This window comes from Chrysemys picta, chromosome 1 (genome assembly GCF_011386835.1).
Source record: "Chrysemys picta bellii isolate R12L10 chromosome 1, ASM1138683v2, whole genome shotgun sequence".
Classification (NCBI taxonomy): domain Eukaryota; kingdom Metazoa; phylum Chordata; order Testudines; family Emydidae; genus Chrysemys; species Chrysemys picta.
The window spans coordinates 102,128,914-102,154,382 of record NC_088791.1 but is presented as its reverse complement, the minus strand read 5'-3'; the positions used below and the strand labels follow the sequence as shown (position 1 = coordinate 102,154,382).

Here is a 25,469-nt window from a genome sequence, read left to right as displayed (position 1 = left end):
AAATAATTTCCCTTTAGAGAAGATTACAGAGCCTCCACCGTTAGCCTTGTGTAACCGTGTAAAGTGATCATTGTGCAACTCCACCAATGAGAAAATGAAATGTAAAAATGTTAACTTGTATTAAATAGGATTATGACAATTCTGTGAAACAGTCAGACCAAAGATTGTCATATCGGTTATACAATGAACAGTCACAACATGTTTACAAAACATAGCTTTAATTATATACACGTGCTTCCATCAGTTTCAAATAGATTTCATGAAGTACCAGTGTTTCAGTATATGTGAAAGAACATTACAATACACATTTAGGTTCTGAAATAACTATTTATTGCTAACATATCTTACTACTTGTTACTTGAGCAAGTGCTAGCTTAAACGTGATCTATTAATATTCACTAGTTATTCTTTAGTGCACATCGCTTTCATATGGGTTATAGATATTTTAAATGTAGAGATTATACAGATAGGCTATGTCCACAGTACAAGAGCTACAGCAGCACAGATACAGCACTGCAGCTTTGGCGCTATAATGCCATAGTGTAGAAGTTTTCTATAGTGATGGAAGGGGTTTTTGGAAGAATTCCTCTGTCAACCTAGCTGTGTCTCCATTGGGGCTTAAGGTGGCTCAACTACAGTGCTCAGGGGTGTGAATTTTTTCATATCCCCTACGTGACATAGCTTCGCAGATCTAATTTTTAAGTGTAGACCAGGCCAGAGTTTCTCTCTTCCCATTTTGCTTATATAAGAGTGGTCCTTAAAAGTTACAGAATGAACAGATGACTTGCTGGAGCAAAGCCTTTATCTGAAGCACTGCTCAAGGCAGGAGGATGTAATGAGCTCTTTAATAAAACCTGATAAGTTTGCTTATAATCAAAGCTGCATTCTAGTCTTCCCTCTGTGTTTTAAGATGAACGCCAAAAGACATTATTTAAATGATCCAGCCAATTTAGTAGTTCTGCTGCCCTTAGCCTAACATTTCAGTGTAGGAATTCAACTGTGACCCGCTGAGACCAAGTACACTGAAGAATTTGATGTAAAAACACACAGTATCATACAAGTCTTACAGAATTTCATACTGTTTGGTCCATACAGTGAATTAAGTGCTTTAGAAAAAGATATTAGCTCTGTGGATAAATCAGGCACAGAATGGGTTTCTCATACCTCTCCCCCCAAATGTAGCTTTACACTGTTTCCAAGATACCACCTCCAGAGGTGAGAGGATGGTTTATCATCTGGGTAAAATAAATCCTTGGTTTCTCTGATGAAACTATCAAAAAGGACACCACTTATGAGAGGGTTTCTTGTCCAACATAAGATGAACTAAGACCACAGATCACTTCAAATGAGCCTAACAGCTATCAGAGGGTGGTTTCTACTTTTGGCTATTACTGACCTGTGTCACAGTGAATAAGTGGTGAAAGGCTTCAATATTCCATTAATAATTTTCTGGTAACCCATTTCCTTCACAATGCCATTTTCAAAACAACTCGCTGGAGTTGTGTAGCCTTGTACTCCACTCTAATCTGGATTTATACAGATTCATTTTTTTTTAAAGAAATGTCTTTATCAAACTTTATATCAAATTCTGAGTGAAGTCAGAATAGCAGTTTACACTTTGAAAGTTAGATTTAATTTTTTTTTTGAATATCTGATTTTTAGATCAGTTTGCTATACAGAACTCATTGGGTTCATTATAAAATAGCTAACTTTTGTATTTCTTGCTGTGTCATTTAACTATAAAACCATAGCATAAGAAACATTACAGTGCATCAGTCTGAAATTAGGCCATTCCAATTTGAAAAGCCTAGCCTGCAAGCTATGGGATAGGCAGAATGGATTTAGATAAACAAAATGTTAAATTGCAAGTCTAATCATATCAGACCAAAGTCTTTATTAGAGTTTCACAAATGACAGTTTAATATATAAATAGCATTTTTTACTTCTGCAAGACAGAAGAATCTTGTATAAGGCCTTCTCAGCGTGTGATAATGCATTATGAGCTATACTGATTGAGATCTTAGTTCAGGTTGAATGTGTTTGTCTGTTAAAACTTCCTGGAAGAGAACATGAGGATCTCAGCACCAAAAAAGGTGTTTGGTTTTGTTTGAGCCATATGAATAATTATTTACCATTCTCCTGCTATAATGTAAAAAGCGCCAAATATATAGCACTTATCAGAAGTTCTCTAAGGCAGAAATCAGTCTCTTTAGTCACTAAATGAAGATTCACTGTCAGAACTTTCTTCTGCATTCACTTCATCTCCCCACGCAGGCACTAAGGCATCTGGTGTCCTAAAAGTGAAAAGAAAGATTATACTTCGTTAAATTCCAGGGGGAAAAAATATGATCAAAATGCTACTAATAGCTTGGTTTATTTAGCAGCTTTCACCATAAATTTACACAGCCTTTTAAAAACAATAAAACCCAAGTTTACAATATAAGATATAAAAATATATTGGGTTGGAACCACTTCATTTTCAACTGATGTGTAACTTCAGAGCTTGCAGTCCATTGGATTTTAAGACCCAGCAGAGTTCAATTTGGAGACACATTAAGAGATGATCAGAAAATTCCTTAGTCACTAAAAGAAGTTTGACCGGCACCTGAAGAGAAAGCTGAAAGCAGACAGTATTGATTAATCCAAATTCTTGTACAATCTTCAGGAGTTCTAGGAACATTACAGAATGGAACATGCTGTGCCCCACTAAGCAGTGAAAACAGTACATGACAGGAAGTGAATACATTACGCAACTAAAACTGCAGGATAATTTTAGGTAGGCAAAAACAATTACTCAGACTGGAATTTGGCTAGGATACCAAGACTGAAAATCTGACTTGCAGAAAGTCACAGGATCTTCAATGACTACAAGCAGTCAAGCCTCTTGCATTTACTCTGAAATACAGGAAGTAGTGTACTCTTAGATATGCTAACACCATGCCAGAACATTTGTTCTGTATAAACTCTTGGGAAAACATGCCACCTAATGAATCACCAGTATCACTTCCTGCAGAACCTGTTTTTTCTTCAAGGTCCCCCAGCCAAGTATTTCCTAGGCTCAATTCTGCTTAGTTTGTGAAATGTGACAAAGATAAGTGCCTGATGGGGCATCACTCCCGGCACAATTTGACATTAAGTGTGTACACAGGGATGGAAGATACCTATATTTGAGAGTAGCGGAGGGCTCAGATTAATGAAAACTAACTTCTCAGTTCATCGTTAATTACCACCTGCAAGATATATTATTAATGTAGTATCTGATATCATAACTGCCAAGTCAGCCATGCTGTAGTATTCCATAATTAATGGTCATCTCCCAATACCTGCCACAGAGAGGTGCTTTCCAGCCTCAATTTTGCACATATTAAATGTACCTGAATTCATTTGATTTAGATGCCTGAAGTGCCTACACTGAGTCACTTGGTGTATTTTAGCCCTGTGAGAACACACAACAATAAAGCTTCTGCTTTCCCATGCACATCCCATACAAACAGCACCTCTCAGGATTATTCCTTATTACCATGGCACTGCAGCGATTTGATCTGTAGAGACCCGCTCAGGAGGATCACGGACAAGATTAGGGCAACAGTGGTCAATCCCTGAAGTCCAAAGGTCCAGGAGGACAAAATAGGATGTGTAAGAAAAATAAAAAATAAGGAAGCATGGGGGAAGGAAGGCAGGAAAGATTCAGAGCTAAGGACAATATGGAATTTTAAAGTCACAGGCTAATAGTGGAGAGGAGAGATGATAGAGAAGGAAGGGAAACTACATCCCACTAGAAACAGCATCTCTTTCCAGTCAGAGAGAGAAAGTGCTGCCTTCAGAAAAGACACTTCAGACACTGGGAAAAAGCAGGGAGAGACTAGATCACCTGATTTCTGGTACGAAAACTGAAGAAAGTGCCACAGTACCTTTTTAAAAAGAGGAAAAGGGAGTAGAAGAATAGGCCAGACCAAGCTAAAGATCTAGCAACAATGTGACTGCCATGCAGGAGGACAGATTTCCATGGTCCTGGGAATGAGCCTCGCTTCTCTAATTCCTTCTTGCAGGGCGGATGGAGGAGTTGGGAAAGAAGGGAAGATTGCCTGTTTTGGTACCAAAACACTTTCAAGTTGCATCTGTTTTTCAAAACAAAGTTGCCAAATAACTTACCTGTACAACACAAGCTAATTATTTACATAGAGATTTCTACATAAACATTTTTAAGACCATCTGCCTGAATTTTAGTACTTTGCAGAATCTTAAAAGGGGTTGAGGCTGATCCCAAATGATGTATAATTCTTTCCCAGCATTTTCCAGCCAATATCAGCAACATATTTCAAAATAAGGAATGTTTCAACTTCTAATGGGCAGCCTTCTCTAGTTTAGTTTCACTGTTAGATCTTGTGTTATACACCTACGCATGAAAGAGGGACTCAGCCTGGGGGTGGTGCTGATGCTGGTGAGATTAGTGGCATGCCTGCACGTAGTCCAGCATCACATGAAATTGTTCTTATAAAGGCTGAGACACAGCAGCAGGCCACTGACCAGAGACCATCAGCTCCCTCTAAAACTCTGTTCCACTATTTCACTTCCAGAAAGGATGTGGTTGGTACTGGTAGTCTCAGCTCTCAGGTGCTGTGTGGGGGCAGGGGGAGATGGAGGAAGAGGAACCTGCCTCAATCTCTGCTTGACATAGCTTTGGTGGGAACTCCAGCGGGGAAGGTTGTGCATTTTTCTCGGCAGCAAGAGTCATCACGAGCTATAATCCTCCAACCCCTTCCTACAAAATGCAAATAAGCAGCTGCACTGCAGGTTTGGGAACATTCCAAAATTGATACTGTCGACATTACCTGCGCTATTTGCCAGCTCTGCAAACAGAGGGAGAGACTGGGCTGTGATCGAGCCAGCTCAGGACTTGGAGAAAAGCAAAAAGGCACTGTGACTACTAAAGAGCAGATGTTGACTGTGACACCACCAATTTTTTCCACAACTTTGTCAGCTAAGCCCTGCAACACTACTCAACAGACCCTAATGGAGTGCAGGGGGCAAAAATATGAATGCAACAGTGAAACTGAACAGAGAATGTGTGAGAATGCTGGCCATGGACATGCTTCCTTCTTTCCACATGGAGGGTGAGGGCTTCACATGCTTTTTGGCTGCAGTTGCCCCCAGGTGGCAGATCCCTAGCTGCTCTTATTTTGTGTAAAAGGCAGTGCCAGATTTTGGTGCTGCTGTGAGAAGTGCAGTACAACTTGGACTGGTTAACTGTGAAGGTGGGAGCATGAACATGATCATTGATATGTAGATGAAGGAGGTGGTCACCAGAGGAACATCTCTATGACCAGGAAGAAGCAGTGGTTGCATTCTACACCTCTGGGCCCAGGCTAGCACAGCCAGATACCAGCCTCCATTTGGCTCCCTTCCACTGGCTGCTAATGAAGAAGCTAACAGAATCCTGTGGCACTTGGATGAGGCCACAAAGGTGTTAAGGAAGGATGATGAATGAATCAGCCAAGTAATTCCCTTGCTGTGCCTGCTGGCGAGAGAATTGAGACACAAGTAGACCAACTTCCAGGAACAGGGTGACATCACTGGTGAAAGTAATGCTATTTACTCTTCTGGAAAAACCACCATCTCCAACGAATCAAGGAGAAGCAGCACTACTGGTTGGCAATATATCTAGATCCCCCAATTTAAAACTACCACGGGTTTTTTCCTTTCAGCAGAAAACAACTTTGTCATTTAGGATTTAGATAACTCATTTAGACGTATATGTTTGCTTGCTTTAACAAACATATTTATTTTTCCTAATTAATAAACTTTCAGATAGGTTATTTTAGGATTAGCTACAGACATGATCTTTGGTGTAAGATCTAGGGTCCCAATTGATCTGAGGTCTCTTGGGACTGAGAGCAACCTGAATTTTTGGTGTAAGTGACCATTTATCACAAACTCCAGTTTGTTGGGGTGGTAGGATAGACTGTTCTAGTGATCCAGGAGTTCACATTCATTACCAGCATGATAAAATCTATTTGTAAAACATACCACCTGTTTGAGGTACCTGCCCTGAGATAGGCACTCTCAGTTGTTAACCACTCCAGACAGCATGACTGAAGCCTTTAAGTGTGTAGCACTCCAACCCTAGTATAAAGATAGAAGTATTACTTACTCAAGGAGATCTGGGTCTAGCCCCTCAGAAATCATTTTGTTTCTTATTGCCATTACAGGAACACCCTGTGAGGGAGGAGGAAGAAAAAAAGTGTTTAAGTGGTATACTACTACTAACCAAAAAGTGAAAATCTACTGGAACAAATAGACTCCACAGTCGCTTTTAGGCACAGATCATGTGCAATGCTTTGCTGTGCTGACTGAACCATATCACTGCTGTTGAATAAATATATGGAAACTGTTTAGCTATGGTGGCACCTGGAGCAACAGGGCAAATGTTCATCATTTTAAGCTTCTGAGGGATTTCTCTAGTTAAACAAGGAACAGAGAGGGTGATCTGCATTTACAATTGTAGGCATCAGCAATACAGCTGACACCGTTAATATACTATATGTTCAAAACAAAAATTGTTGTATTAACAAGACACTTTCTAAACTTCATTGTTCAACCATTTGCTTTTTGTTACATCCCATTCCTCATCTGTATATTGTCTGTTTAGATTGTAACCCCTTTCGGGCAGAGTCAGTCATTTAACCATTACTAACGTGCCTAATACACTAAGGCTTTGACCTTACACATGTGTAACTTTACTCACAATACAATTATGCACATGCATGTTTAACTTTAGGCCCTAATCCTAATGTACAGCAAATGATGTTCAAGTATTTTCTCTCTTACTCTTTCCTGACTTGTTAAGTTTTTTGTAACCATCCAAGGTTATTTAATTCATAAAGACACTGCTCCATCAATATTTTCCATATGCTTTAAAATTAGGTATCCTAATAGGTTATAGTCTACAAAAAGGGCAAACTACTTGGTACACAAGATACAACTACATTTGTTTGTGTTTAAAGACTTAAAAAGGGAAGTTAGCAATTACACGTTACAACGCCAAGAGTAGCAAACATATGACTGGTTAACAGTGCAAGGAGTTGGAGTGAACCCGATAACTGAACACACATCCTTTCTGCCTTTAGGTAGCTAGTCGGGGTGGGGGTGGGGGGAAGAGAGGGAATTACAAAAGATGATTAAAACAAACTTTAAAGGATTTTTTATTTAAAATTAAATAAAGGGTTTATTTAAAAAAAATAAATTTGACATTGACAACCTATGTTAAGACCTACATTTACTAAAATCTATTAAATTAAATATTTAGTACATAATTGTTTCTAAGTTTTAAAGAAAGTCAAACCACTGAATGGGTGGAAGCTACTGGTGAAGCACCTGGAACCAGAGTTTGTTGAAGTGTTAAACCATCTTTTGACAGGAGTGGCTTCCTCTGTAGGTGCAGAGAGATTATTTTCTTCATTTCAGTTTAATGATTAGTTCGTTCAAAATTTAGAAATAAATTGGGAGTTGAAAAAGCAGGAAAACTTGTTTCTTCTTCTAATCTATGAATAAAAACTAGGCGTGAGGATGAAATCTACTGGTTCCAAAACCTTGAGGGACATAGTGACCAGAAATAATCATCAATAGTAAATTATTAATTATTTATTTAATCTAATACGTCCTTTATTAAATCAGCTTTAAATGCAAACATATATCTAGGACATTTAATACAAATTTAATACAAAATTAAAATGCTGGCTTTGTGCATTAATTGAATCTGAATAACCATCCAAATAGAGCTTAACATAAGGCACAGGTAAAAAATTAATCTAGTAAATAAGACACTCATCATTCACCATTTTCTAAAATATAAAAATTAAGAACCTGAAAAAATGTAAATTAAGCTATACAATTGCTTAAATTCTGTAGAGATATAGTATATCCTCCTGATTAGCAAAAAGAAGCACCGAATTTAGTGTAAAGGCTATATTTAGTTGAAAATAAACATGTTTTAATGACTACCAACAAATTAGAATTCAGCCTTTCTTCAGGAAAATGACTAAAAAGTACAAATGTAACACAGGATTAAAATTGATATTTAAATCAAGGTTTCCTGCTTGCTGATTTAAAGCAGCGATTTAAGTCTGTCACCCCATGGCCAGTTCAAATCTAGTGCAGAAGATACTGGACAAGTAGTATTACACAATGGCTGTTCAGTGATTTATAGGCAATGAGACTGAACTACCCCATCATTGCTAGAAGTAGTCCCTTCAAATCAGGGTTAAAAACGTTGATCTCATCTACAAAAGCACTTCACTAGTCATTTTCCCACCATCGTCTAGCACTGGTGAAGTTTCACTTTTAGCAATAGAGGAAGTCCCAGAGTAGACAGGGTGCAGATGTAGGGGCTTCCCGTTTATTGCACTGAATGTAGCATGTATAAATTACCTGTGTACGTATGCCTTCAGTGCAAGCAACTCATGGCCCTCAGAGACCGAATACAGGCTCTTTAAATCAGAATGGCTGAACTGGAGGAGCTAAGATATCATTATATATATATATATATTTATTTCAGGGACACAGTAGAGCAGTTCCACCCCCCAGTCTGATAGCCTCTGTGCTGTTAAGGAGGATAAAAATCTGGGGGAAGGAAAACATCAATCTGGAGCAGAGGGAAACAATCCCATAGTTGGGACAATCCTTCCAGATGATGTTATGGGCTCGTCTCATTAAATCTACCACTGTAGGGATGGGGAACCCAGTCATAAGGAAGAGACAGGTAATAGCAATGGGGGATTCCAGAAGATGACCAGGAGAATCGCATGGTGAATTCCCTGCCAGGTGCGAATCTTGCAGACCTCTCAAGATGTCTTGATAGACATATATGCAATGGTCATGGTTCACGTAGGTACCAATGATATAGGGAAAGGTAGGAGAGAGATCCTGGAGGCCAAATTTAGGCTGCTAGATAAGAGATTAAAGTCCAGGATGTCCATGGGATGCATTCTCCGAAATGCTTCCATTTCCACACATAGGGCCACTTAGACAGGAAGAACTGCATGGTCGCAATGCATGGATGAGACGAGGGTGCTCGGAGAAGGACTTAGGTTTATTAGGAACCGGGACACCTTTTGGAAAAGGAGGAGCTTATACAGGAAGGATGGGGTCCACCTAAACCAAAACAGAACCAGATTGTTGGCATATAAAATTAAAAAGTTGTAGAGGAACTTTTAAACTAAAGGGTGGGGAAAAGCTGACAGGTACAGAGGAGCACATGAGCAGAGCCATCCCTCAGGGAGGGATTTATTAAAGGGGACAAAACCAGAAAATCCAATAATAATGGGGCATTTCAACTATCCTCATGTTGACTGGATTCGTGTCACCTCAGGATGGAATGCTGAGAAAATTTTTGACACCAGTAATGACTGCTTCTTGGAACAGCTAGTCCTGGAACCCACAAGTGGAGAGGCAATTCTTGATTTAGTCCTAAGTGGACCACAGGATCTAGTCCAAGAGGTGAATAGCTGAACCACTTGGTAATAACAACCATAATGTAATAAAATTTAACATCCTTACGGGGGCAGAAAATACCAGTGAAACCAACCACAGCATCATTTAACTTCAAGAAGTGCAACTACATAAAAATGAGGGCGCTAGTTAAATGGAAATTAAAAGGAAGAGTCACAAAAGTGAAATGTGTGCAAGATGAATGGAAACTATTTAAAAACACCATAAGAGACCCAAACTAAATGTAATCCCAAATTAAAAAAAAAGCCACCACAGCTAAACAGAGTAAAAGAGGTGGTTAGAGACAAAAAGGCATCCTTTAAAAATTGGAAGTCAAATCATACTGAAGAAAATAGAAAGGAACAAACTCTGGCAAGTTAAGTGTAAAAGTACAATTAGACAGGCCAAAAAAGCATTTGAAGAGCAAACAGCAAGACACAAATTAAAAGCAAAAACAATCTTCAAGTATCTCAGAAGCAGAAAGCCTGCCAAACAATCAGCGGGGTTACAAGATGATAAAGGAGCACTCAAGGAAGATAAGGTCATTGGGAAGAAGCTAAATGAATTATTTACACTGATCTTCACTTCAGAGGATGTGAGGGAGAGATTCCTACACCTGAGGCATTCTTTTTAGGTGACTAATCTGAAGAACCGTCCAAGACTAAGGTGTCAGTAGAGGTGGTTTTGGAACAAAATGATTTAAGCAATAGGTTGCATATCACAGTTAGTAGTTCTGCAATTTCATATTTGAGTTCCTTCACAACTCTCAAGTGAGTACCATCTGGTCCTGGTGATTTGTTACTGTTTAATTGATCAATCTCTGTACCATAAGACTGGAGGATAGCTAATAGGACACTGATTTTTAAAGAAGGCTCCAGAGATGCTCCTGGCAATTAGAGGCCAGAAAGCCTAACTTCAGTACCAGGCAAGTTGGCTGAAATTCTAGTAAAGAGCACAATTATCTGACACATAGACGAACATAGTATGCTGGGGAAGAGTCAACATGGCTTTTGTAAAGGGAAATCATGCCTCACTCATCTATTAGAATGATTTGAGGGTGTTAGCAAACACATGCACAAGGATGATCCAGTCAAGATTTTCAAAAAGCCTTTGACAAGGTATCACCCCAAAGGCTTTTAAGCAAATTAAGCAGTCATGGGTTAAGAGGGAAGGTCCTCTCATGGATCAGTAACTGGTTAAAAGATAGGAAACACAAGGTAGGAATAAATGGTCAGTTTTCACAGTAGAGAGAAATAAATACACCTCTACCCCAATATAACGCTGTCCTCAGGCGCCAAAAATCTTATCGCATTATAGGTGAAACCGTGTTATATCGAACTTGCTTTTATCCGCCAGAGTGCGCAGTCCTGTCCCCCTGGAGCACTGCTTTACCGCGTTATATCTGAATTCGTGTTATATCGCGTCACGAGGTGTAACAGGATGCCCTAAGGATCTGTACTGGACTAGTGCTGTTCAACATTTATAAGTGATCTGGAAAAAGGGCTAAACAATCAGGTGGCAAAATGAAGATACAAAATTACTCAAGATAGTTATGGCCAAAGCTGACTGCAAAGACTTTCAAATGGATCTCACAAAACTGGGCAAGAAACTGGAAGATGAAATTCAGTGTTGATAAATGCAAAGTAATGCACATTGCAAAAAAATCCCAACCATACGTACAAAATGATATGGTCTAAGTTAGCGGTTACCACTCAAGAAAGATCTTGGAGTCATCATGGACAGTTTTCTGAAAACATCTGCTCAATCTGCAGTGGCAGTCAAAAAAAGCTAGCAATGTTACAAACCATTCTGAAAGGAACAGACCTGACAGAAAATATCAGTCCCGCTATGTAAATCCATAGTGCACCCACACCTTGAATACTCTGTGCAGTTCTGCTCTCCCCATCTCAAAAAAGATATTAGAATTGGAAAAGGTACAGAGAAAGGCAACCAAAAAAAGATTAGGGGTATGGAACAGCTTCCATATGAGGAGAGATTAAAAAGACTGGCAGTTTTCAGTTTAGAAAAGAGATGACTAAAGGAGGATATGATAGAGGTCTATAAAATCATGAATGGTGTGGAGAAAGTGAATAAGGAAGTATTATTTACCCCTTCACATAACACAAGAACCAGGGGTCATTCAATGAAATTAATAGGCAGCAGGTTTAAAACAACACAAGGAAGTACTTCCTCAGACATAGCACGGTCAACTTGAACTCATTGCCAGGAGATCTTGTGAAGGCCAGAAGTGTAACTGGGTTCAAAAATGAATTAGAGAAGTTCATGGAGGACAGGTCCATCATCAATGGCTATTAACCAAGATGGTCAAGGACACAACTCCATGCTCCGGGTGTCCAGCCCAGGGACTGGATGACGGGATGAATCACTTGAAATTGCACTGTTCTGATCATTCCCTCTAATGCCTCTGGCACCGGCCACTGTTGGAAGACAGGCTACTCGGCTAGATGGACCACTGATCTGACTCAGTATGGCCATTCTTATGTTCTTTCCATCATGTTATCTAATTTATTAACTGGCTACTCATGTGTGTCATGGCAGAAGTGGGTCTTCAGGAAATATTAGAATGCTGAGATGGTAGAGAGACCATGCAGTCCTCCAACTCATGAAGGGCATTCCAGATGTAAGAGAGCATGGGGACAGCTGTGGGAGAAGCAGACAAATGTGTTGAGGCAGGCACCATCAGTGGAGTGGATGTGACTAGAAGCAACAGGAAAAGGTGGAAAAACAAGAAGGGGTGATTTACATAGGGCCTTGAAAGCAGGGCCCAGAAGCCTAAACTTGATGTAGTGTAGGAGAGTAGATAGTGAAAGGGGTGGGATGTGTGCGACAATGATCAGATAACAGGTAAGAAAGATTATTTTAGCAGTTGTGCTCTGTATGAATTGGGAGGCAGAGAATAAGGTTACCAGGAAGAGCAGACAGGATATTTCAATCAAAGGCAAGAAGTGAGTGTCTGAATGAGTGTTTTAGCAGGAAATGGAGGGGGAAAAAATGGAGTGTTGGAAATTATACAAGAAGGAGTGGCAGGATTTAGACACAGACTGGATCTAAAAAAATCAAATAGGTCGTTGGAGATGACTCCCTTCCTGAACATGCTAGTTGTGAGCCTAGGTGACAAGGAAGACTGTGGTGTTGGCAGTGGTCGCAGAGAAACGGGCAGCAGAGAGAGCTTGGGAGGAAACATCAGTTCAGTTTGGGTCATATTAAGCTTATGGCAATACATCCAAAGAGAGAGAATGAGATGTAAGACTAAGTGAAAGGAGGAAAGTCGGGAGTGGACAGGTAGATTCGCAAGTCAGTAGTGTAAGATGGCAAGTTGAATTCATGTGAGCCGTTATTACTTGGAAGAGGACAAAATGAGAAAGGCAGGCAGGAAAGGAGGACCTCCTAAAAGATACACTGAAGGTATGGCCAGAGAGGCAGGAAAGGACAACTATTAATCTGGAACATTTCAAGGAGGAATTAGAATGGGAAAATAGTTAAAGGATGAGCAGGAAAGAGGACATGAGAACAGAAGCACAATTTAAAATGACGACTCTGAATAGTAATAGTAATGTATAAATTCAAGCCTAAGTGTGCACTGGAATATAGGCATTCAATTATATATATGTTAAGAGTTAGAGAGAAAAATGCCTTACTTTCATTGCAAACTCTTCAACAGCTTGTACGCTTATTCAGCAACACCTAAACATTCTCCCTCTGGACAGGATACCCTAGAACAGTTTGGACCACAACATTTTGAAAGGAATGTTCCAACAGTATCTCTCCTGTGTTTCCACTAGTACTGCTCAAAGAAAATTTGTTGCTTTGCCATCCTCTGCTGCAGAGGTCAAGAAACACCATCTGGATGACTGCACGCCAAAAAGAAAGTGTCTAGTTTCTGATCTCCAAGGGACTGAGCTACTGGTGGTCTAAAAAGGACATGGGAGACCTCAAAAGGTAAATGAACAGCAGTGTGGGATTTTTTGGCATTGAAAAAATACTGTTTGTCCAAGGTTTAAAAAAAAAAAAAAGCAGGCAGCCATGACTGATGGATTAGAGAAGCATGTCTGTACTACCATCACAGGAGACAGAACATAGAGTGCCCAGTCTGGTGAAACGATAGCAATGCTAATTCTGTTGCTGTGATTAACATTTTCCTATGTGTGCTTGCATTAAAAAAAAAAAAAAAAATCACAACTAATTTTATATATAAGTGGTTACTTCCAACAAACAATTAAGTTCAGGAGTTTATAATACTGTCAGATATAGATTAGTTTATTTTTATTACTGGGTGTCACACAGCTCTGTTGCCATCTGCCACATTGAAACTTCAACCCAAAGTTTTGTTTTTTTTAAATGCATAAACCCTTTGGAGTTATACACAGCTACAAAATATTTTGGAATTACCTGTTAATAAAAAAAGTCCCAGGATAAGTGAATTTTTTACTTGTGTACAGCTTTTGTTTAGAACTGGGTAGGAGCTTTACCAGCTTACACCTTTTATGTATTTTCATCACAGGTGACAAATAACAAAATCATGTAGAAGCTGACAAGTCTGATGTTTTCTGAAACTGCTACAATACAAGTGCAAAAGATTAAATGGTTCTGTTTTTCTAATGTAGTTGTTAAAACAATTAGTTTCTAGGGCTTATGAATCCTAAAATTCAGGAGACAATTTTAGATACTACAAACATCCCTAGCCTAAATCTTGTGTGTAGGTTCAGCTACTTCTAGGGTTTCTTTCCCCAGCCTAGCCAAGTGAAATGGGAATCCATACTCACTTTCTGAACACATAAATATTGACTCAGACTGAACAAAAATATCAGACTTACAGGTCTGATCAGATATGGCAAAACCTATATAGTATTTCATCTGTTTTGATATATCAACAAAGATTTTGTACATAAATCCAGTAAGGATGGGTTCTGGTAAGTGCCCAAAGAATTTTTGTTTGCAGTGTTGTTGCAGCTCTGTTGGTCTCAGGATATTAGAAAGACAAGGTGAGTAAGGTAATATCTTTTATCGGACCAACTTCCAAGAAGAGTTCTGCATAGTTTGAAAGCCTGTCTCTTTCACCAACAGAAGTTGGCTCTGTAAAGGCATTTTTATTTCTTATTTGGAAGAATGTTTTCTTCCAGAATTTTGTGTTTCAGAATTTTTAAGAATACTGTATTATAAAAACAATATTAAGGATAGTCTTCACCCACAGCTTCCATCAATCTCACGAGAAATTGGAAGTGGTTAAGATGAAAACACACATACATACCTATCCTTTGATATAGTGAAAAGTCTTTATTTGCCAATACTCTAATTTAATACACCAAATGCTAGATTTATAAATCAAGTAAAAACAATGTGTTTAATGGCCAACGTGAGGGGAATTTTAAGACTATATCAAACTGAGTGATCCTCAAAAAATATGAACTACTAGTTTGGAGTTTTGTGAAGAAATTGTTAGATTTGAAAAATATTTCCATTCACGACCAATTTTTTAAAGACTTATTGCAAGGTAGGTGTGTTTCTTCTAAAATTTAAGATAAAATATTTTTTAATCTGATCACCACTACAGATGCTTCTTTCATAAATCAGTAAAAACATATTTGAACTTAAAACAACAACAACAAAACTTTTCAAGCAATTCTCTGCCCAAGGGTTTTTTCTGTCTCTAATATTTGCTAAATGTTTCTTAAAATAAGTGAATGACCTCTGTGTTCATAAAGAGGAACTTTGTTTGCATCATAATTTACCATAATGTCCTCATTACTACAGAAATGTAATACAAATAGAAGCTGCATTGTGCATGGATGGTTTAGAATGATGATAGAATTTTTATTTACATCCATTTATGTCTAGCCTAGGTCAGCATTTACCACCAGTCTCTACCCACTGAGAGATGATTAGTGGGCTATGTAAAATAAATTGGTGGTTTCAGTCCAGTACCTAATGGGCAGATGTTCAGTGGAGCATGAGATAGCACACTTGCTCACAGCATTAGAAAAGTAAATGACTGAACAGGCATGGAAATGAACAATTCTTTCTATCTCAGGAAGCAGTCCCTCCACACAGTTATGACAAGATGGCAGGGAAAGCTGCACTTGCACTAACTATGCGGCACCTAAACTGAATAGAGTACCTCATTTTTCATTGTCTTCAATCTGGCACTTTCAATATTGTATGCAATTGCTACACTTGCCTACATGAAGACAAAGTATGAAATATTTTATTATATCCAAGTGTTTAAGTTCTGCTGACGTCCAATGTAAATTCCTAAACTAAGAATTATGTCAAGATGGAGTCACAGTTGAGTGCATGTATTAGTAACTTAAAGGTAAAAAGTATTACACGGATGTTGTAATTTTCCCAAAACCAAGCATTATAAAACCCAGGAAATTCAGAGTTAAGGTTACATTTAAAAGAAATCCAAAACCTGTTCAGGCAAGAAATGTATAGTTGAGGCACCCAAATGACTGTAACTCTGCCTAGGAGCAAACTGCATGCGATAATCATATAATTAAGGGATTTTAGTGTTTAAGATTAAATATCAATTTTATTTAGGCTAATCTCTAGGGTAAACCACAAATGTTGTAGCAAACCAACACCTCCTCCATCTACAAAGCTAGTCTTAAGCGCAATTAATTTTACATACTATGAATACTGTACATTAAAACTCTCTTATAGGGAACATGTAAACCTGTATCTTATTCTAAGTTTAGTAACACATACTATATATTTATGACATTACTGTATTCTTCACAGGTTTTAGACTGGGATTTTCAAAAGTAGCCAAAGCGAGTTAGGTATCCAGATACCATTGAAATTCAATGGGATTTGAGTGCCTTTCAACAGAATTTGGGCACCTAACTCCTTCAGCTTCTTTGAAAATCCCAGCCTAGCACTATAAATGTAGAAGAATATTACTGGGTAGTTGTGCTAAGTCAAAATGGTAATTACCATTGAACATGTAGAATGAATTGGATAGCAGAAGTGTATTTATCTTGTAATTACATATTTACTGTTTATAATTCACGAAAAGAGTATTTGTTCCTTGCAAAACAAGTTTATATGAAATATTAATGCTTTATGAGCAGTGTAAGAACAAATTAATCCATAAAACGTGACACGTACAAGGAAGCTTTATACTGAAAAATCTAATGTAGCAAATATTACATTGCTTTTCAGGGGATCACTGCAGTTTTACAAGTGTACATCCAGTAAATGTATAAACATTACCTGATCAAACCAGGCCCACAAGCTAGCTATTTTATTGTTTTAGAGAACAGCTATCCTCATAACAGCTTTGCTACTTAATGAACATATTGCTTAGTAATTTATAATCATCTTTTCATGATAGAATAGGGTGACCAGATAGCAAGTTTGAAAAATCAGGACAGAGGGTGGTGGAAGAATAGGCACCTATGTAAGAAAAAGCCCCAAATATCTGAACTATCCCTATAAAATTGGGACATCTGGTCACCCTATGAGAGAACTTACCTAGTACTACAACCAATGCTGGCAACAGCTACATGAACTGAGATAATTCATTAATCAGAAGAAAGTAACTTTAAAAATATTTGTTTGAACAGACTGTCTTGGCAAATACAAAAAAAAAAAAAAAAAAAAAAGCACATTCACTTTTAGCATGGAAGTTTGACTTTCCTACCACACCATTTATTGCTGGCAAGAGAGCAACCAGGACTGCCAGTACAAACGATAAATGTGGAAAGTGAGATCTCACTCAGTTACAAAATCAATGTAATTATGTATAAAAGACTTGGGTACCCTACTATTAATAAATCAAGCATTAAAGCAACAAGTTAACGTAATGTTCTTCTCCCAGCAATACTACTGACCCCAAAGTGTTCCAAATAGCTTGTAATAAAGTAGCCATAAACTGCCAATTTGTTACTCAAAAAAAAATATCAAAAGAAAATTTCTGGGACAGCACTGAGGTCTGGTGGTAGATCCCAAAAACGGCACCAAGTTTGAATCTTGAGTGCTTTGCTTGCAGTTAATTCAATTGCAAGGAAGAAGGGATGAACTGAGTGATTGGTTCTGTAATTCACATCTCTAGGACCGCTAGCAAAACAGGAAAAATCAGATTAACATTAGATATTTCAAATGTAAATAAGTAAAGGAAAAAATCTAAGAATTGTTCATGCCCTATTTATACATGAACCATTTATGCCAACAAAAATGGGGCTTCTGATTTTAGGTTTAACACCAATAAAATATAAAGTCTATCTTCTACAGTTTTGCAATTTGATTGATTTTTTTTTAAACTTGCCTACCCATAAAATCTCTGGTGTAGTGGTACCCGTGTTGCGTCTGTGTGATGGGGTATTAAAAAAAAATATATATCAGTACTTATCCAATAAAACACAGAAAAAAACCAGAAATGGTTACTTGTACCTAAGGGCAATCATATGACTGTGGGAATGTGATTTCCAAAGTGCACTAATCTATTACACATCAGTTGGTGCATGCAGACCCCACTGGTGCGCACTAAAAGGTCACATTACAAAGAGATTACTCATTTCCAGTGTACAAAGAGAAAGCTCCCCAAAATCTCAATTTTTGGACATCTGCAGAGAACTCAAAATTGTTAACAATAAACCCTGAAAACCCCCCAAAATAAAAATCCTAAATAAAAAGGTATAAAGCCTAAATTTAAGATGTCTGATTTGTAAAGTTTATACTTTGTTCTTAAGGGAGATGGGTTTCTCAGGTGGTAACTAAACCAAAGGTGTGAAATTTACCACAGATGTTCACAATGGCATGTCAGCAACTACTATTTTGCAGAGGCTCTGTAAGCACATCAATGCTTGGTGTTGAACAACACCCACAAGACTCATTTGTATCATTCCCTCATAAAAAGTGAAGCTCTATTAATGATACCACTGTAACAGAAAATTAAGCAGAAATGTGCTCCAGGGCACATGGCGGATATCTGAATAGACAAGTAAATAGTCTAGCAGTTTTGAATCCATAACTAGATCTAGTGTTACGCTTTACTTTGCCTGAGTTCATAAGATTTATTCTAGCTTTTATAAAGGTGTAAATTGAGCTAAGAGGCTTATGTCACAGCAAATACAATACATATGAATATTCAATTGATTATAACAATTTTCTGCAAGTTAAAGTTGCGAGGAGCACTTGAGTTACAATTGTTAGAAAAATAAGAGAGACCAGTGAAGTGTTCCCTGGGAGGGAGGAACATAAGAGCAGGAATATACTTTTCCTTTCACTATAGCATTATTCTTGTAAATGTAAGAATAATTAGTCTATTACATATGTAATCTAAGACGGTGGTTTTCAAATGGGGCCACTGGTGCTCAGTGGAGCACTTACAGGTCAAATGGTGCTGGCTCCTCTGTTTCAAGTTGTTTCTAGACTTTTCATTACTAAGAACAGCCTGGACCACTTGATAGATGGGGCTAAAAACACGGAGCAACAGCCAGTCTATTTGCCTTCACATGGAATCAATGCTACTTAAGGAGAAGAGGAAACCAGAGATATCAGTGAGACAGGAGCTGCCAGACATCAAGAGAGGAATACCCCAGGATAAAGAGAACCCAGCTGCAAAGCAGTATGTATGTCCACAGTAAAGGGAGAAAGAAAAATAAACAAGAGGAGAGAGGAACAGAATGGGTGAGGGACAGATGAAGAGCAAAAGTAGACTGATCCCCCCAAAAAAGATATAATAAAGAGTTAAAATATACACATTTTCCTATTACCTTCACACTTAATGCTACCGTAGCTGTCAGATCTTGCATGAATGGGAGAGGTGAAGAACAGAGGTGATGATCTACAAGATACTCTATTCAGAAGCAGCCCACATTAAAACAATGTTTGAGAACCCTCAGTCTAAAGTGTGAAGGGCTGAATATTTTCCCAACTTAAATTTGTGATATCCTATCTGCCCTTCAGATAGGTGCAACAGTCAGAAGTTACCATAATAATAAGTTTGTGTAAATTAGGAAATCTCTGGAAACGAAGAAACTATCAGTTATATTCATATATGGCTACATAACAGTTTCATCATAAAAAATGTAAAGGAATTTCAAATGAAGCTAGAGAAAGAACAAAACAGGCTTACCACTTGAACCATTTTGAGATATCTGGCATATCTTGGATCCTTGGCTACAGTCATGACATTTTCTGCTGCTGCTTCTGTTTTCTGTTGTCCTATCTCATGTATGTTATTCTGCTGTATACAGAGAACACTGTATGTAAATCTTGAGCAACAACACGGACCAGGAGTACACAAGTAGAGTTCAGCTAATAAGATTTGGGAGTAAGGTAAAATTATCTCCTCTTTGCCCCAATGGGCAGACTATAGACTTATACATGTACACACATTACCACTTGGGATTACTTTCATTGCAGTGTTTGTCACAATATATTTTTGAAAGAGAATTGTTTCCAATAGCATAAATTTAATTATATTCAAAGTTTGTGTGTTAAAGAAGTCATGAAAAAGCTGTCAGGCTGATGATCAAAAGCAATTCTGCTTCACTCAAACAGCTTTATTACATATCATTCAGTCAATTCAAAGTACAGACCTCTTCCCACTATTAGCTCCCAGGAAGGAGAACTGCAGAGGACAAAAACGGCAGAGGGTTCCTGCGAACACTGCAAGATAGCCCTAGGGACGGACACTGTGCGATGCTACATCAGGTATCTCCTGAAAGGAGGGAGGGCTAGGGATGTATTTGGATTATTCTTGTGTTGTGCTGCAATAGAAAGAAGCCCAGAGAAGAAGCAGGAGGTCTGAAGAAGCAGATCTTAACTGTCTGCAACAGGGGCCCTGGGCTGGAACTGAAGTTCCCTCTAAGCTGCGTGGCTGTGCAGCTGCCTATTAAGCGCCACGCAGGCGCTCAGGGCTGCGGCGCGGAGAGAGGCCTCTTCCCAAGCCCTGGACCTGTCCCGGCATCCCTCCCCAAGCTCAGCCAAGCCCTGGCCCTGCCGTGGCCAGGGGACAAGCGCCCCTCTCGCAGCCTAGTCCTGAACCTGCTGCGGTCAGGGGACAGGCGCCCCTTCCTTGGCCCTGACCTACTGAGGCTAGGTGCCCAGGTGCTGCTGCAGGGAGAGAGAACTGCCCACCATAGACCCAGGGAGTCCCACTGCACCCCAAACCCCTCATCCCCAGCCCCACCCCAGAGCCTGCATCCCTCACTCCCTGCACTCCAACCCTCTGCCCCAGCCCTGCGCCCCCTCCTTCACTCCAAACCTCCTGGCCTCAGCCTGCCACATTAATTTTATTATGTGCACTAATATGGAGGTGATGTGTCACATCACCTTCATATTGGTGCACATAACAAAATTCATTCCACACATGGGTGGGAAAAATTAGAGGGAACACTGGAACCCTGGATAGAGTGAGACTGGGTTCCCCTTCAAGCCATCAACAAAAGGTCCAAGACTTTCACCAGGCAAGGTTCATGAGGTCTAGTGGGTCTAGAATCTCGCTTAAGTTCTAGCACATGGCTGCTGGACTATTACTGGACTGGACTCAATTTTACCTTAAAGGTGTGAGACTAAAAAGTGACCTGGCTGGAGGGCAGAGTCACAAGATAAAGCAAGCTGACTGGGGGTACATCTACACAGGGATGAAAGATGCATGGCATGGGTGCGGCTGGCCCAGGTCCGCTGACTCCAAGTCATAGGGCTAAAAATTGCTGTGTTCATGTTCAGGCTTTAGCCTGAGCTCTGGGACCCTCCACCCCTACATGGTCCCAGAGCTTGGTCTCCAGTTTGAGCCCGAATGTCTACACCGTAGCTTCACAGCTCCAGAACCTGAGCCTTGCGACCTCAAGGCAGCTGACCCAAACAGCCACGTGTTTTTTTTATGCCTGTGAAGACCTAAACGGTGGGTGGATCAACAAGGCTATAGAGAGGAAAACCTTGACACCACCACATCCAGCCACAAGATGGGTGCACTGACTGGTGAGTCACTTTGTCACAGTCTGAATCAAGGACAAAGCTACACAAGTTTCTGAGAAGCTTACATTATAGGTAAGGCCCTGTACAAAAATCACAGTTGGCAGAGAAATTGTGAAAATGCCCCCAAACTATAATCTTTAAAAAAAATTTAAAAGCAAATGTCTACAAACTCTTTAATACAAAAAATTAACTTGGCTAGTCAATTTCAAGGACAGAATGAATTTTACAAGTAATGTCAGTCAATTTGGACTAAGGCTACTTGTAAAATTCATTCCATCCTTAGCCCTAATTACAGGACATTAAGATGACATTTTCAGTTGCCAGATGCCTTCTTGATGCTACCCCTTGGACTTGGACCAAAGTGGCAGTGGCTCATAATCAGAATCCTGAGATATCTATCTAGCTCATAATTTCCCCGCGTTGTACTTTTTACCTTTAATGGATAAGAGTAAAATGGTAAATTTTTACATTAGATAAAACATTTTAATTGCTATTTGAGTAATCTGTGTAGCACCCTCTAGTGGTAAAATGTATAAACTACCTTTTTTTATTAAACCCCTGTGCCAAATGTTCGAAAGTCATGTTATCAGCAAGAGACCATACATACTAGAGAATCAACAAAGATTGGACACAACTAGCTTTTAAAGTAATAATTTGACAGTTATGTCAGAAATTTTAAAACAGTTTGTAAAATTTCATTGATATATCTGTTTAACATTTAAATATGTATTGTTCAGTTAAACATAAGGAATCTTAACAGTAATATCCATTACACATAATGAGAATACAAAACCCACAATACCAGATTAAAGAAAAATTCAAAATCTTTAAAAAAAAATGGAGTCAAGCATATTGTTTTGTTTGTAGGCAGAATACATAGAGAGAACAAATTTCAACTGTATTTGATTAGATTTTAAAATCGTGAACATTGGCACAAATTAAAAATACTTCTTTATACTAACATACCAATAACTCCCAAATGACTCTGATTTTAGTCCTAAAATATTCCCCATATAAATTGAGTGTTCTCACTTAAAGTTATGAAAAAATACAAAAGATTAAAGAAAGTACTTTTGGAGAATATAATTAGAACATTAGCTTTTGCACTAATGTTTCCCTCATCTATCATTTTGATCTCCAATATTTGGACTTGGGAGGCCAGAAAAAGGTTAAGCTATTAAACTCATTCTATCGGACTATGTCAAACTGCACATTTGTTGTTAAACTGTCCATCTGAAGATATGAACCTGAAGCCCACTTTCAGAAATATGTAGTATTGCTTTAAAAGGCAGAGTCAGTGGAAGTTTTCAGAGAAAAGTTGAAAAGAACAGCTAATTATTGACTGATTGTGCAGTATTGCCTAAGAAACTGTCCACGTTTGCTTCTACTTTGCTATTTCCCTTTAGGGTCAGTGTAGATGAGCAGAATGTTTCTAAAAAGTGAAAGATTATTTCATACCACAATTCTGCAGATGAACCTACAGTTACTAAGTATTAATAAGCCAGGAAGAGCAACAATCTGTTGGATTTTCAATACTGCAGCCATTGTCACTTCACAGCAACTCCTGCCAAGTTTGAGACTTTATCCATGCTCTTGGCTGAGGCAAGCTATTACTCTGTAATTGCTATAAAACAGAGAAGAGTGGGAGACTGAGGGTGAAATGATCAGGAAAATCCATCACTTCTCTATCTCAAAAATAAGGCAAGAGAGTCTTGCTTTGTGAAGCGGCCAACAGGAGTGCTGATTCTTAATAAACCGAGAGCATGTGTAAAGCATATCTAGCTCCTTTATGCTGACAATCATTTATAGTAAAAGTGCTCCGCTAATAAACAGAGGATTTAATAGGGCAAGCATGCATTTGCAACAGCATGTGCTAGAAACTTGTTGGTTTCAGCTGAAAGATCAGATTCTAAAAAATTGTAGAACTGGAATGGTGGGATTTGAAATTTTAATCTCATGCATGACGTTCGCTGACCCTTCTTACCTACCTAGTTCAAGTTGACCTTTCAATGGGATTTACGAAAAATGTAGGAAATAATTTCTCAGTATAATATTTATTAAATGACTTAAAACATAATTTAACAAAAAAGTGTAAGAAGCTTTTTAAAAAACAACACTTATATAACATGAAATGGAAAATATATTATAGAGCTAAAGTTTGATCTGATTTTTTCCTTACACATACTTGTTTGCTCCATCTTGTTCAAGAGGAAACACTTTCCGGGAAGAAGAATATTTTTTATACTTTGATACTTACTTCTGACTGAGGAGATACAGATACTGAGTGCTGATCTGTAGAGGCTTGTGGAACTGGACCATTTGTAACACTGTTAATATTTGCACTCGATACTTCAAATTTGACATCTTCCAAGCCGGGAATAGACGACAACTGAATGCAGAAGACAATTTTCAAATAAAAATTAATGGAGATATCCTATCTCCTAGAACTGGAAGGGACCTTGAAAGGTCATCGAGTCCAGCCCCCTGCCTTCACTAGCAGGACCAAGGACTGATTTTTGCCCCAGATCCCTAAGTGGCCCCCTCAAGGACTGAACTCACAACCCTGGGTTTAGCAGGCCAATGCTCCAACCACTGAGCTATCCCTCCCCCTGTGACCGTAACATCTTAAGTTTAGCCGATAACATGTATTCCTATTACCTAGAAGTCAGCACATACACCAGTCTAGCAAGAAATTCAACGGATAGTAGCCATGTCAGCAAGACAATAGTTTTGAGTTTCTTCATTCAGCCCTGGTCTACTAGAGTTGCGTGAAATTTTTTAGACAAATAGTTAATTTGCAAAAAGTGTGCTTCATTTGACTCAAAATTATGGTAAATCCATGTCAAGTTCACAATTATTTTGGCCCCAAAAATATTTTTCAGGACTTAAGATACTGAGTAGTGGTGCCTCTCTTATAACTTTTAGCCCAGTGGTTAAAGCAGTCATCTGAGATGTGAGAGGCTCAAGTTCAATTTGCCCCTCTGCCCGAGGGGGAGAAAGGATTTGAACCGGAGTCTCCCACATTACAGGAGAGTGTCTGAGCCACTAGGCTACAAGATATTCTGAGGCTGGTCTCAGTGTCTCCTATTGAAACTGTTCCACTATATATAAATAAACAAACACTGGAGAAAGGACTTGAACATCCTAAGTGAGTACACTAATCACCAGGCTAAAGAGTCATTCTGGTTCTCTTTCCTTGGACCAGTAACTACTCAATGTCATTTATAATGACAATACGTAGTCATTCATGATTGCTTAGATTCTGCAGATGTTGACAGCATTAGATATTCATCCAAGACAACCCTCCTACTTAGCCTGTACAAGCAGGATTTTTCAATGCTTCTATTTCACAACCTTTAAGAAATATATAGATGCATGGGAACCTTTCGCTTCTATTTAAACTTTTGCACTTCAAAGTTTGAGTTAATTCCAAACAGAGGGCCTCCTCCTAGTGAAATCAAGGGGAGTTTTGTTACTAAAGTCACCAGAAGCAGGATTGGGTCTAAGTTTTATATCTTTTTTTCTAATTAATTGAAATATATTTGTAAGTAGATGACTACAAAGCGGTATCTTTTGGTCATACGGGATATACATTTTTTCATCCAAATTATATCTGCCTTCAATTTGACATAATTTAGGCCATACTTTTAATTAAAGCTTTATAAGCCATCTAGTTACTTAAGAATAACTTTTTACTTTATAAAAAGAACAGGAGTACTTCTGGCACCTTAGAGACTAACAAATTTATTAGAGCATAAGCTTTCGTGGGCTACTGCCCACTTCTTCGCCCACGAAAGCTTATGCTCTAATAAATTTGTTAGTCTCTAAGGTGCAACGAGTACTCCTGTTCTTTTTGCGGATACAGACTAACACGGCTGCTACTCTGAAACCTTTTTACTTTATGTGGAAATTGGTGGAAACACACCCAACAATAAACAAACTAATCCACCAAGATCTAGTGACATTAACCCCAAAACCTTTACTTTAAAAGTAGATATAACAGCTAACAGAGTTAGTGTGGTATGTGCAGTTCTGGA

The 25,469-nt window shown here is 38.7% G+C and overlaps 1 protein-coding gene across 2 annotated transcripts in view; it reads right to left on the bottom strand.

Annotated features, from left to right (window-relative positions):
- Window positions 1–201: 201 nt before the first annotated feature.
- WASHC3 (WASH complex subunit 3) overlaps window positions 202–25,469 on the bottom strand; it is a 32,697-nt gene continuing 7,429 nt past the window's right edge. The window contains exons 4-7 of one of the 2 annotated variants that reach the window (XM_005303690.5): window positions 23,690–23,821; window positions 19,586–19,696; window positions 6,152–6,216; window positions 202–2,294 (exon numbers count right to left, since the gene is read on the bottom strand). In XM_005303690.5, coding sequence (XP_005303747.1) covers window positions 2,210–2,294; window positions 6,152–6,216; window positions 19,586–19,696; window positions 23,690–23,821 — 393 coding nt within the window. In that variant the 3' untranslated portion in view covers window positions 202–2,209. Of the gene's footprint in view, window positions 2,295–3,751; window positions 4,119–6,151; window positions 6,217–19,585; window positions 19,697–23,689; window positions 23,822–25,469 lie in introns of those variants that run through there. The other variant, XM_042851528.2, reaches the window with a different exon arrangement.